General features: G+C 35.6%; 1 protein-coding gene across 1 annotated transcript in view; it reads right to left on the bottom strand.

Moving 5' to 3' along the window:
• rnf213b (ring finger protein 213b) overlaps positions 1-13,367 on the bottom strand; it is a 38,826-nt gene extending 25,459 nt beyond the window's left edge. Inside the window, 24 exon segments of the mRNA XM_046854484.1 lie at positions 68-252; positions 354-1,119; positions 1,121-1,843; positions 1,975-2,127; positions 2,765-2,908; positions 3,070-3,287; positions 3,715-3,874; positions 4,160-4,779; positions 4,866-5,015; positions 5,439-5,606; positions 6,127-6,292; positions 6,641-6,769; positions 6,861-6,959; positions 7,043-7,186; positions 7,270-7,432; positions 7,742-7,797; positions 7,881-8,103; positions 8,297-8,503; positions 9,567-9,802; positions 9,891-10,165; positions 10,269-10,438; positions 10,798-10,953; positions 11,046-11,751; positions 13,258-13,367. Coding sequence (XP_046710440.1) covers positions 68-252; positions 354-1,119; positions 1,121-1,843; positions 1,975-2,127; positions 2,765-2,908; positions 3,070-3,287; positions 3,715-3,874; positions 4,160-4,779; positions 4,866-5,015; positions 5,439-5,606; positions 6,127-6,292; positions 6,641-6,769; positions 6,861-6,959; positions 7,043-7,186; positions 7,270-7,432; positions 7,742-7,797; positions 7,881-8,103; positions 8,297-8,503; positions 9,567-9,802; positions 9,891-10,165; positions 10,269-10,438; positions 10,798-10,953; positions 11,046-11,734 — 6,000 coding nt within the window. The 5' untranslated portion in view covers positions 11,735-11,751; positions 13,258-13,367.
• Between the last annotated feature and the right edge of the window lie 1,170 nt (positions 13,368-14,537).

Here is a 14,537-nt window from a genome sequence, read left to right as displayed (position 1 = left end):
CAATATTTCTCTAATTATAAATGAGTTCACTTTGTAAAACAATGAAATATAGTGTAGTTGGCCATACAGATGAGGTGTCAATGTGTAGGAAAACAGGATCGTCCTCTTTCAGTGATGAGAGCTTCTCACAAAGTGTTTGGACCAAGCAATCAGTATCAACACGTGGTTCGATCAGTCTAACTGGCAGATATGTAGCTTTTGGAAAAGCTGTTTTAAATTTTTGGAACATCCGTGTAACATAGAGTGACTTTCCTGCAGTGATAAAATGAAACAAGTAAGATTATCTAACAGTTTATCTTAACAGTGTATTATAATAAACTGTCAAATTTATTTTAATATAATCAATTACACACCAACAGCTGCACGTTTCGATGTAATCAACCACGAGGAAATACCATCTGGAAAGGCATGAAGTTGATGGCTTTGAACATAGGGAGTAGTCAAGTGATGCTGGAGGTATTTCCTGGCTCTTTCCAAAGAAAAACACAGTCCTGCTTGCACCTTGTAGTTGCTGAAGAATGATGGGATATATCTGTCTTGGTTCACAGGACAGACTAAGACCAGGCGAAATTTAGATCCAGCACTCAGCTCCATTGCCTCATAACGCTCTGCCAAAGCCACACTTACATCATAGGTCAGTAAACCTGGATTAAACAACGTATAGATTTTCTGATGGTGGTTCGGAGCACCTTGGCCTAAGCATCGCCGAAGAAAGATCTCAACTTCTTCTTCACTGGTGTCTTCTTGGCACATAAGCACCTCATCAGCTGAGGGAAAAGCTTGTTCTGGGCTCTCCATGTACAAAGCAAGTGTGGTGGATATTAATTCTGTATCAGGGCAAAGAATGAGATTGGGTTTTCCATCTTGAAGGATGGATGGCAACTTGCGCATGATGTTTAGATTGTTCACGGCAGCGAAACAGCAAAGAAAATGAGCAAGGGTCTTAACGTCCATGTATTGGGTTAGGTATTTGGGCATATTATTTCTAAAGTCCTGCCACAAATTCTCCAGAGTTTCCACAACTGTGTTTGTAATTGTACATTCTTGAGCTTGTGAAGAAGAGATAGAACAAGTCTCCATCATTTCTTCGTCAGATCCAGTTTCATTTCTATTTTCTAACCAACTCATATGGATAATCTAGATCCTGTTCAGCCATAGTTTCCTCTTCTTCTTCTTCCTCTTCTTCTTCTTCAGTATCTTCCTGAAGCTTTCTCATTTCATAATATTCTTCAGAATCTGCTACAGATATAGACGAATGTTCTTCTAGCATATTCTCCATGAAATCAACTCTGTATTCCTCTGAGTCACTTTCAGAATAAGAGTTTTCTCTGTGCAGTCCGGTTCTGCTAATATCAATAGACTGTTCAGACTCAGAGTCAGAACCAAAGTGACTTTCAGGCTCAGGCTGGAGACTCTCTTTGGCCTTTGCAAAGGCAAGTCTGATATCACTCAGTGTACTGTCTGTCTTAAGTGGGGTAAGCAAATGCCATATTTGTTGTGGCACAGCAATTCCTTTTTCACAGATTTTGTTAATCCAGTAGCATAAGTAGACCACTTGTTCCGCAGTATAATAATTGAGTGCATAGAACTGAGAGCGCAGCTCAGACATAAAGCCACACCAGTCTTCGTGGCAGGCTTCCATAGAGCGACATACTTTTGGAAGCTCATCTGCTACATGGCCATAAAACACAACATGCTTTTCAAGCAAGGGAAAGTGTATGGTAATACACGGGTCCTTTTCATGATTGCACAACACTAACGCAGAAAAGTCCTGGAAAAATAAGTTGCCAGATGAACATAGCTGCATCAGTATGCGCCCCATTCTCTGGACTCCCTCAAATATCTAGAATAAAAGGATATAATTTTCACAGCATTTATTAAAACTCTTTATTATATCTTCTGTTCCGAAACTCATAACCCACACTATCACACTAGAAATTAATCATTTACAATATGTGTTCCTGGTAAACTGACCTCTGTGAACTTGTTTACTTGTTCCTTGCCATGTTCTCCCTTAGATGACATCAGCATCAGCTTGTTCTGTAACTCCAGTAATTTATCAAGGCTGTATGTCTTTTCCATTTCGCTGTTTATTACCTTTACACATAAAACACTGCCCAGGGTTTTCTATGAAAATGGCAATTAAAAACAAAATTCCAACGGTCTTCAACAGGATACTGACAAATAACTACATAGGTTGTTCTGTTTACTATTCAAATAAACACATTCAATAGATTTAAGAGGAATTATTCAATTGTATAAACATAAAATAATATTGCAATCAGTTTTAGGATTGTAGAAAACATACTAGAGTATTTGCAACAACAAGCAAGTAAAACAATCCAAAATGAAAATTTGTTTTTGTTGAAATATTTCTTTTTGTATTAAAATCACTTTAAGGCTATAATCTGTTCATTTTTTATTTAGGCTAAAATGGTCCTGTGGTCCACTACTGGTAGACTTATGAAAAATGAAATAACAACAGTTGAAATTCTAGAATTTTTCCAACCAAAAATATGTGTCATATATAATAATCAAACAAAACAAATAAAACAAAATAAATGACACCCTTGGGTCTCAGGAGAATAAATATCGCTTTGCATATTTTTTTACTTATTACATGAATCTATTTATGAGGAACGTGAGCCAGATAGGTATCTGACTACTTTATTACTGCATGGAAAAAAATAACATTGGAATGACTGCATATGCAAAATGCAAGTGTCTTTTCTTAAGTACACAGTAAACTCAGCTGACTATTTACCTTTCCAAAAGAATGGTCTGGCCAGCCAATTTGGTATACACCATGGGTATTGATTGCTGAGGCCAAAGAAAGAGAGGACTTTTCCACAGAGCCATGAGTCTCCCTCAGTCCTTTCAGCCAGTCTAACCAACAGGCAGAGTGTATCTACAGACAAAACGAACACCCTGTTAATAACTGATATGTGACCACATCAACTTACAAACTCTCATATACTACTAATTATCCTTAAACAATTGTATATAGAGTCCAGATATTCAGTGTTTAACATGCTGTATAAGAGCTGAAATATAGTGCATATTTCTTACCAGTTTTTCTGGAAGTTTTTCATCTTTTTGGAGAGCATCCCACACTTCCTGAGCACGAGCAATTAACTCTTCGAAACCTGCTACCTGATGTAAGGAGTATAAGAGTGGACTGTAACCTGAGACAGCATCTTGAAAACTGGTCAATCTGTCAATCTCAGTGTCATTTTCTCCAGCCGAAATGGACGCCAATTCCATAAACACCTTCAGCTCACTTCGATCTGTTTAAAAGCACAAACTGGTGGTTACATAAGAAGCAAACACTTAAGAAGAAAAATGGGCAACACTTCATAATCATAATACTGCTCATTAACTCATTTGTAAGTATGAACAGATTAAGTAGAACCTGCAGTTCTATAAATCACCAGCGTTCATTTCTAATGATTAGTGGGTAATTATTCAATAAGAAATATTAAAGTAATGATTTTGTTGTTCATTACACACTAAGCAATAGTTACCTTGCATCATGTATTATTTGAAGAACTAGTTTACTACAAATTAATACTAATCACACAAGCTCTTTAAATCCTCCCTGATCTTCTACTAGCTGATGTGAAGAAGTGATAGTAGAATAATCTAACACTAAAGTATTCTAACACTACAGTAGCTTCACTATATGCAATTATAAAAAGAAAATCACAAACTTACCCTTAATCGTGGTTTTAACCCAGCTGACTAGGTTTTCGCTGTTTAGGAACGCCTCCAGACAAGCTGTGTGCTGACGGTTGACGTGAGAAAGCTTTTGCTTGGCATTGATAAGGTTCTTGCTCAGTGATCCTAAAGGCTTCTTTTTGAATGAATCTTCTCTCTTCCAAACACAATGTTTTCAGTTATACTGTTACTTACAAAATAGTTCCATTAAACATATAGTTATTTTTAAATACTACTGCTTATTTATAGTATTATTAAAAAATACATTATCTGTATTTAGATAGTCAAAATTATGAAAAAATAAATAATAATAATTATATATATATATATATTTATCTAATGCAAGTGATACCGTATTTGGCTAAACAATAAATACTCTACATTCACAGCAATGGTTTTTATACAAACACTTAAACAAAGATTGTGATTAAACTTCTTTTACCAACTCAGTAAGGCTGCATATATGGCTGAAGTCTCCTTTCAGATTGAGTCTGTCTTTTATCTTCAGTATTGCGTTTGCAGAATCTGCAGCATGGTGAAGCTGTCTATACTCCTGAATCAGAATTAAACTTTTTTCCAGACAGTTTCCCTCCAGACCTAAAGATTTCTCAAGCATGGTGGCCATAAGAGTCATCTCCTTCTTAAGTCGAGCGCCATCACCTTTGTCTCCACACCCTTCGACAACCTTGTCCACTTCCTCAAAAGTCACAGTTCCATGTCCAATCCTTGTACCAAGCTGGTAAAACTCACTAAGAGAAGGCCTCCAGATTTTAGAAAGAACTTCTTGCAGGCTCAACAAAAGACAATGAGAACCATCGGTCAGATATGCACTTGCTTTGTCCATCCAAGATTTGAGAATCAAGTTGCTGTCTTGAAATTCGTACATCTCTCTTGCTGCTTTGAGCACAGCAAGCAAGTCAGCACTGTAGTACAGAACATTCCCTGTATGAATCTCTTTTAAGTCTTCATTGGAGAAGCATGATTGTACTCCCACCAGCTCATTTAATCCCATTGGATGCATTTCAATCTTGTGTTCTTTCTCAAGTTGTAAGATCTCAGGTACTGATGGAGCATGAGCAGAAATATTGAATCAAATAAAGAACACTCTTATATGTACAGATTGTATTATTGTAGAACAGCAAACTCACCATTAATCATCTCTGAGATTTTCCCAAACATTTTTATGAGGACATCTAAATGTTTCCTCTGTTCCTGCAAGACATGGCAATCCTTCTCTCTTTGTTTAAGCAGTTTTTCAATGTCAATAGTGATATTATCCAATTTGATGTATTTTTTACCTAAAAATGGGGATGATCACATACATAAAACAAATATATTTACCTTTCTGGAAAATGCACATACATTTTGCATGTGAAAAACTGAATTCACAGTGAACATGTGATCACTTGAAATGTGAATAAATAAATACATTAATGAAAGAAACAAACAAACAAATTGTCCTATATGCAATAAACTACAACAACTTTTACAGAAAGCAATGTATCATGTGGTTTAAAAAAAAGTGTATTAATTGTCGAAGTAAATAAATCATATTAAATAATGTTCATTGGAAAAATAAAAACATGCACAATATTGAAAAAATCTGGAGTATGTGTGAAAAACTAAAGTCTAAAAACCAAACTTTTCATATGCATATGTATTTCAGAAAATTTTCTTTATTGCTCCTCATACAGGCATAAAAAATATTGTGTAGCACCTACATTTTTTGTACAGCTCTTGGAATTGTTTCCGATGTTTCAGGATAGTCTGCAAGTGACCAAAGGGAATATTACCCTGGCAAAGAGAATTGATCAGATCACCCAAAGTGTGCTGGCACACGTTCATAACTTGACGGGCTTCTTCATTTAACTTGTAATGGCTCCAATCTCCTGAAGAAAGATAAATTACAGGGTATTAGATCTTCTGTCATTGTAACTGTGACTGCAGAGATATGACATTATCCAAATAATTTCTACTCAAATATGAAATTTATTTGTAATTCATAGCTGGTCATTACTTCCCCTATGAAGTAAGCCATACCACTATTATTTTCTTGGGTGGGTTCTCATTCTGTGTGTATGCTTATATAGAGTGCTTCATAAAATATAAATTAAAATTCCATCAGATAAAATATGTTATTGACATGACGTGCCATTTGCGCATCATGCCATGTTTGCACTGATATACATTTGTTCCTTTTTCCTTCCATAACAACAAATGTTATTATAAAATTCTTCATGAACACTTCAATTAGAATTAGTAGTATTCCTGAAAACACTGTGAAAATCCTGATGAGATGCCTCAGCAGATACATGGCGCTGCCTATAAGTAAGTGCTAAGGTGTCTTATAAAAGCAGTAAATGCTTATTTATGTGTAAAACCAGTATGGCTTTATGATTGGAAGTGTACCATGAGATAAGAGGACATAGACGGCGGATTGGTCATTCAGTAGTTGGATCACTCTGTCTTCTCCAAAACGAGCTGTTGACTCAGTAATGATCGAGGAAAAGACAGTTGAGGGAACATGTTTTAGCAATTGCTCTAGACTCTGCAGAAGAAATCCCTCTTTACCAGCCTGGATGTGATAAAACATTAGATTAATTTTCACAAAAATATTCAGTCACTTTTTTTTGTATTCATTTAATCCTGGTCAATTTCAAAGGGCACCAAGTGCACATACTCTTTGATACCTAGGAAGGATTTTGTGCAGCCAATCTACCTACCTTTGTATTTTTTGGAATGTTGAGGAAACTAATAAACCCTGAGCAAACCCATGAAAAAATATTTTTTTCTGCATAGTAGCTATATTAAGTTTACTAAGTAAAATGGACAAACTGAAAGGAGAAACACTAAAATCAAGAATTAACACAGCCTACTAATTGGCAAGGTGGTAAATAAAGGAATAAAGTAAACAGTCACCAACCTGGCATAACTGGTGAATGGCAGAAAAGCACAAATCATTGAAACAAGTCTGAACAGTGGTGTGGCACTTCTCAATTAGTCCTGCTGGTGTTTCCAGACAGCAAATCTGAACTTTCTCCACATCATTAAGCTACAGAATAATAGTGGACAGAAAATTATTTATAATTTAAATGCATTATTAGTTGACAGCCAACCAGTAATAAGCCTGTTCTCGAGTTTACCTCTGAGATCCTTTTTCTCAAGTCTTTCTCTACCATGCCCTTCCATCGCTCGGTAATAGAGGGAATTGAACACTCCAGCCCAAAGAAAGCATTCCAGAGCTATAGGAAGGGAAAATAGCATTGTTTACACAGCCTTCTGGTAACACACATACAGAGAAAACAGATTTTCCTTATTTCTATACCTCTATTTCTTTGGGGTATGTAAGACTGGATTTTTGAAATAGAGGATTGTGAAGGAGATTGTTCCTCCATTGACTGAACTCCTCCTGAGTGGTTTTAAGAATCTGTCTCTGTCTTTTTTTCTCAGAATCTTCATTGTCTTCATGCTAAAAAAAATGAATAAAATCACTTAGTTTTAAAAGCCTTAAAGAGTGTTTAATAGACACTGTGTAGCTGTGATAAGTGACACCTTTGAAATGAATTTATACTGAATCTCAGCCATTTTTAGCACCAGCTGAAAGGACAACACCGTTGCTTTGTATGCTGGAACGAGTCGAGTCATTGTACAAGTGCTTTTATGGACATTTCTGCAGCACTGAAATATGGAGTCCAACCATTTAGAGCTCATGAGTCTGAAAGTAAAAGTATATAATGTACAGTATGCTTTGGCAAAAACATCATGATGGACTTGATTCATTATGTAAGAAATAAAACACTTCAGGTCATGAAGATGTACAAAAAATAATAAACAAAATGTTGGTGTCACGCAGCTGAATACAAAAGTTTATGAGTTATTGTTACATAACGAACACTGAGCCATTTTCCAAAAAAAACACCATGTTGTGAAACATTTCTGATTATACAAAATCTTTTAGAGCTGCTGTTGGAAACACAATCTGATTTATAAATTCACTATTAACAGCAACAGCCTAGAATCATACCTCTCTTTGTCCTTATCAAGACAATTCAACAGACATGTCAAAATTTTCTCAGTGATCTGCAAAATAAAAAGCATTTATAAAATGATTTGCCTTGTACATATCAGTAACTTGTTCGATGAGACTATCTTATATCACCCACCTGCAGATTTATATCCATACGTTTTAGATCAGTGTTTTGCTGGTTCAGTTGAAAATCTTTCAATCTATACATCAGGCCCTGAATAAGCTGTTCTGAAGATGTGTCTGTCTTTTCAGCAAATGTGGGTACATCTTCAAATGCTATCATGGACAGCCATGCAGACAAAATAGGCATCTTGTCCTTGACCAATGGCTTGTGCTTTTCAACCAGCTCAAGGATCATCCTTAAAATGTAGCAAAAGAGTTAATGTTAAGTATATTTATTTTTTTTATCAATTAAGGTCCTACTTGTGGATATTTATGAGAGCATGTATGTAGGCATATGATTTTTTAAATATTTTTTTAAGGTGTATATATGAATTATATTTAATAAATGTGTTAATCTACAGAAACTAAAAATTAAAAAAAATGACAAACCTTCTCTTATCAGGAAATGCTTTTAGATTCTCTCTGAATTGACGGTACTCTATTAAATGCAGTCCTGTCCAGTCTTGTTCCTCAACAGCTGGCCCGAGTCGGCCCGAGTCTGCACCAAGCTGCCTCACAGAATGGAGGAGAGGAACCAGCAGGACGGTCTCTGAGAGCAGATGCCGAGAACACAGGTTCATCAGACCTGTCACTGTTCTGCATTGAAAAAAACAAAAACATAAGTTTTAATAATATTAATAACACTAATAATATTAATAATAATAACTGTAGTTACTGGGTAGCACATTATTGAAGGATAAATGAAATGGGCTTCTATAGCACATCCGTATGCATCGTAAAACTAGTTTACAAAACAATATTAAATGATTTATACAGCATAAAGCTTATTTCAGAACTCATTAACAACAAACACTTTCTTGATGTATATCATTTTGTCTTTAACTGAAAGGAAATAAGGGTTATTAGCATGGAGTGTGCATTATTTTTTAGCTTATCTTTAACTATTTGTTTGATCTTTACTAAAAGTTACGGTAATAACTCATGAAATATTGAAAATGATTTTGTGTGGTGTATATTCTGTATCCTACAGCAAAGAGTTTAATGATCTTTAAGTTCAAGTTTATTTATATAGTGCTTTTCCCAATGTCTCTGTTTTCACATTGTCAAATTTTTTTTTTTTTTCTTAATGGTCTACATTAAAAAGTACAATGAAACACATTTACAGGTTTACTTATATGTAAAGTCCATTTACCAGCTAAATGAATGAATAATTTTTTTTTATTAAAGTTTAATTAATTATAAAACTTTATTAAATGAATTATAAAATATAAATAATCAAATTATTTATAGTAAATGTAAATGAAACAACAGTGCCAACCGATGTAAGCATAAGCATTAAGGTTCATTTTTTTATCTTTTTTTCCCTTACTAGACATAATACTTTTATAAATTCACCAGCATGTAATTATATAATATATTTATATGTAACATGTTTTGGTGATTAAGACATTGGGCTACTGATTAGAATGTTGGATACAAGTGCCAGTCACATGATTAATCGTAAGCACCCTACTTTTCAAAATGTTATCGCTTGTTAAAACTTTGGCCTTAACTAGTGGCAGACCTAACTTGTTAATTTTAGGTTTTCTGTACTGTATATCACCTGTATGTACACCTATCAATAATACCATCATCATTTCATCATTATTATACTATTGTACATTTATCATTTAAACCTGACTCACTGTTTTGTACTTACTGAGGCAGTGTTGGAATGATGTTTTGCGTTTCTTGTACTTGTTTGAGAGCACGAGCAGAAGAGACCAGCTGACAGAGCAAACCCCAGCCTTTAATCCCGAGATTAACACGACATGCACAGGTCACCTGGAACACCGAGAGGCCTACTGCAAGGGGGCCGACATTAGCTGAGCTCTCTGATGACCTTCCTTCAACATTCAGTATGTTAACCAGTTTCTTTGTTATTAATTCAGACACCTACAGCAGAAGATCAAGAGTTGATGTAGGACAGTTTCTTAAAATTGCTTTTATTTTTGTTGTTTTAGAATCAAAAGCTTTTACTGACCTCTATATTAGGAGTAGACAGGGCAGGCAGGATTTTACTATAGTATAACACCCGCTGACTGGCACTGTTAAGAAAGAACAGATATTGATGCAAGTGTTGTGCGAATGTCTGAATGGCCTCCTGGTTTGATGGGTCCCATTTCTCAAACAATCTGTCCAGTAGTAAACATGCAGAATTCTTCCAGGCCTCAGATATGACAATATCTGCAGATTTCGTCAGGCGCTTCAGCAACCCTGGAGATGAATATGTCATGTGGACTTCGAAAATGTGCAGTTCTAGATAGAAAACAGAGGATACACAGCTCATATAGTGACTAAATACAAAATTAAAAAAATGCAAAAAAAGAAAAAGAAAAAATAGAGTATACAGTTTTCCAACCTTTTATTGAGCGCTCAAAAGGGATCTGAAGGTGTCTTGTGGCAATTTCCTCTGCATTTTTCCCCTGTTTCTGAACTGCATATTTATATCTGATCATGCTGCCTCTCTCCAAAAAATATTCATCAACAGAGAAGTTTGCCTCAATCAAATAGCCATTTGTTTTCAAGGACCTTTTATACAGGCAAAACCAAAAACAGAAAGAAAATGCATGCCAACATGCAAAAAAGAGCACTTTAATTAAAGAATTCAGGTTATATTTATATATAGTATGTAGTGAATATTTGGTATGTTGCCTGCTTGGTGTGCATCAACCGTTACATCATAAATATATGGTTATATTATTTTAATAATATGATTATATTACTTAATCTACTGCATTACTCATTGTTTTCTTTGCTATATTACATTGGAGTGTCAGAGTAAAGGACAAAATAGCAAAGAACAATCTATACTGGATTTACTCACTACAAAATTAATAAATAATCAATATCCAATTAAATGAGCTTTTATTACTGAAAAGAAAACTCACCTGAACATGGTAATTTCCAATTCATTAAAACCATTTTTATAACAGATCAGAAGCTTGTCCTCATTTCTGTTAAACTTGAAGCTTTTGTCCATTACTAAGTACACATAAAATGTGAACATTGGTTTTCCTCTTGGTTCTCTAGCTGGAGACGTTTTTCTACAAGAATCAAAAGTACACTATAAAAATCTCTTCATCACTTATTATTACTGAGGGTTTCTTATTACAAAAATAAGCCAAAGTGATTCTACCTCTCTGGTGCTTTGCTGTAAGTTCTGCCCCCCTGTTCTGCTGCTGTCTGGTTGTTTTTTTCCTTGGAGACTTTGCTCGTTGCTGCTTCAGCGTATGACTTCGATTTTGCTTCTGTAGACTTGGTGTTAGTGGAATCTTTTGTATCTTCTCCGGTCTGTTCTCTATTCTCGTTCTTGATGTCCTCCTTCTCCTTTTGCATTGGATCATCACAGTTTGATGGTGTAACTGTTCCTTCATTCTTGTCTCCTCCAGGATCAGGAGGTGTTGGCAGGGAATCATCAGCAGCTTTTTCCTTATTTGTATTGGGCAAATCATTTTCTGCATTCCCTTGGCCTTGCATTGTGGCTTCACACATGGAATCTGAATCAGTTTGCGTGTGACATGAATTATGATTGATGGGCTCAGTCTGGGTCTCTGTGTTTTTTTGATTTTGTCTTGTTTGGGTTTGGGCATCAGCTTTTCCTGTCTCAGGCACTGGAATGTTGGCACAATTCTGATCAGGGTCAAGTTCATTCTGGCTCATTGACACAGTAACAGCGTCTTCATTTTGGCTCTGAATCTCAGTTGGGGTTGAAGTTCTGCTGTCACCTGCTGATTTTTTTGTCTTCTTCTGTCTTTCTTTCCTGGCGTGATTTCCCCTGCTTGCTTTGTCGTTCTTTCTATCCTTCTTTGTCTTTTTCCTCTTCATTTTGAAATCTTTTCTAGCTTGTTTTAAAAAACATGAGCAATGGGAAAGAATGCAAAAATGTTACTGTGTAAAAAAGTAAAAGTAAATACATGGAGCTAAATCTTAAATCGCAAACTCATCAGTTTTAATCAGGGCTGTCAAAATCCACACTGACACACCACCAACACACACTAACACACCAGTGACTTAGGATCAGAGGAAACCTACAAACCAAGTTAGAATAAAACAAATGAAACACACCTTGAGAGCGAAGTATCTGAGCTACTGGGAAACCCAAACTAAACTCCAGAGTAAAGTGTTATTTGGCCCTGAACAGACAGGACAGCATGGCAGAATATCTGAGCACTGTGAATGATCCAAAACTGAGACACACCTTAATGAAGTACAGACGGGGCGACACACAGTCCTGGGTGCCCTGAGAGCTGCCCTGTGTACACTGAATACAGTAAAGAGAGAGAGCTGCACTTTCTCGCTGAATGCACTAAATACTACCACAATCGAACTGAATTCGTCACCAAAATGAACCAAAATCATCTTCAACTTTGACTCCCTCTCAGCCCCCTCGCCCACTTGCAGCCCACTACATATACACCTGCCACCAGGTAAGAGACAGTGCATGACTAAATCCTTTAGTGTATGCAACACACATACACACACAAAAACCTACACTTACATGCTTATGTATTACTTTTATTTTCCTTTTTATTTAAGCAGCTTTTTTATTCTTATTTTTATTTTTTATTTTATTTATTTATGACTTCCTGACTCTAACTTCCTTTGTTATTTGTCTGTATGTTCTATGTTTTTGCAAAACAAATGTTAATATATGTCATGCAAATAAAGCAAACCTTTAAGTCGTGAATCTTGAGAGGAAGGAGAATAGAAAGAGAGAAAGAGAAAGGTAGAGAAAGGGGAGAAAGAGAGGGGAAAGGGATAAAGAGAGAGAGAGAGAGAGAGAGAGAGAGAGAGAGAGAGAGAGAGAGATAGAGAAAGAGAGAGAGAGAGAGAGAGAGAGAGAGAGAGAGAAGGAGAGACAGTAAGAAAAGGGGAAAAGGGGATATAGATTGAGACGGAATAAGTGTGAGAAAAAAAGAGAATGAGTGTGTGTGTGTGTGTGTGTGTGTGTGTGTGTGAGAGAGAGAGAGAGAGAGAGAGAGAGAGAGAGAGAGAGAATCTGCTTCCCTTTTGTTATTGTATCCTACATTGGGCAAGTTTGCTAAATTTACATGTCATTTATATGTGTTTATTATCCTCGACCACTTAATAATATGAACAAACACCGAAAAACAAGTTTCACGCACATTCTTCCATCCGAAAGAAATAAAGCAATCTTTTAAACACGCCTCTTTAATTAATAAATTAGATGCACAGTTTAATGTCACAAGGAAGTACTTCAGCCCTAAAATCACTCCTTTATAAACCTGCCCTGTTTTACAGCACACACACACTGCGCCATCATTCTAACACAATTCTCTAAAGTGAGAAAAATAAACAAATAAATAACAGGAAAACACACATCCTACCTTCTCGGTTCCTCTCGTGCAGACTGTCAGTGAGAAGAAGCTGGAACTCAGGTGGGATCCACACTAAGTCCTGTAGCGATCTGACACACAGCACAGAGAAACACACAAACACCCAGTGTACACTTTCAGTTTCGTTTCTTTCTCCTGATCTCTCTTTAGCTCTCTATTCCGCAATCACTCACAGCAACAAAGATGGAGAAATTCACTGAAACCCAAAGTGACACAGATCAGACTTTTACTCCATACTAGCAAACTAACCTGTAAAGCCAAGTGTAGAATCAGAAAATATTAAGAACTACAGATTTTAATCCCAGAACAAATGCGAAGGAGCATGCAAATCAAGAGGATATATTTAGCACTTCATAAACTTCATTCATTTATATTTATATTTATATATATATATATATATATATATATATATATATATATATATATATATATATATATATATATATATATATATATATATACGGCTTCTACCATTAGGGGTCGCCACAGCGGATAATCCGCATGTTTGATTTGGCACGTTTTTATGCTGGATGCCCTTCCTAACACAACCCTCCCCATTTATCCGGGCTTGGGACCGGCACTAAGAGTGGCTGGTTCCCTGACCGGGGATCGAACCCGGGCCGCAGCGGCGAGAGCGCCGCATCCTAACCACTAGGGAACCTAAAAAAACAAAAAAACAAAGAACAAAATAAACAAATATATATATATATATATATATATATATATATATATATATATATATATATATATATATATAAATCCATTTATATATATATATATATATATATATATATATATATATATATATATATATATATATATATATATACTGTGAGAGACAGAGAGAGAGAGAGAGAGAGAGAGAGAGAGAGAAAAATTTCCCCAAAATGAACAAAATCCTCTCCAACTTTAACACCTTCTCAGCCCCCTTACAGGTCACTTAGTATATTCAACACACACAAAATATTTTTGGGAGATTGTCGGTTTGTTGTCCATTAATCCCAGAACAAAATGTGAAGGAGCATGCAAATCAAGAGGATATATTTACCACTTCATAAGCTTCATTAATATATATATATATATATATATATATATATATATATATATATATATATATAAATAAACTAGAGAGATCCCCCTTACAGGTCACTTAGTATATTCAACACACACAAAATATTTTTTGGAGACTGGCTGTTTGTTGTCCATTCAGCCACAAATGCTTTATTGAGATCAGCAGGTGAGAAGCTCTGGCACACAGTCAATATTTCAAT

The sequence above is a fragment of the Silurus meridionalis genome, chromosome 7 (genome assembly GCF_014805685.1).
Source record: "Silurus meridionalis isolate SWU-2019-XX chromosome 7, ASM1480568v1, whole genome shotgun sequence".
NCBI lineage: Eukaryota > Metazoa > Chordata > Actinopteri > Siluriformes > Siluridae > Silurus > Silurus meridionalis.
The sequence above is the reverse complement of the archived record's forward strand: the minus strand, read 5'-3'. Positions and strand labels throughout refer to the sequence as shown.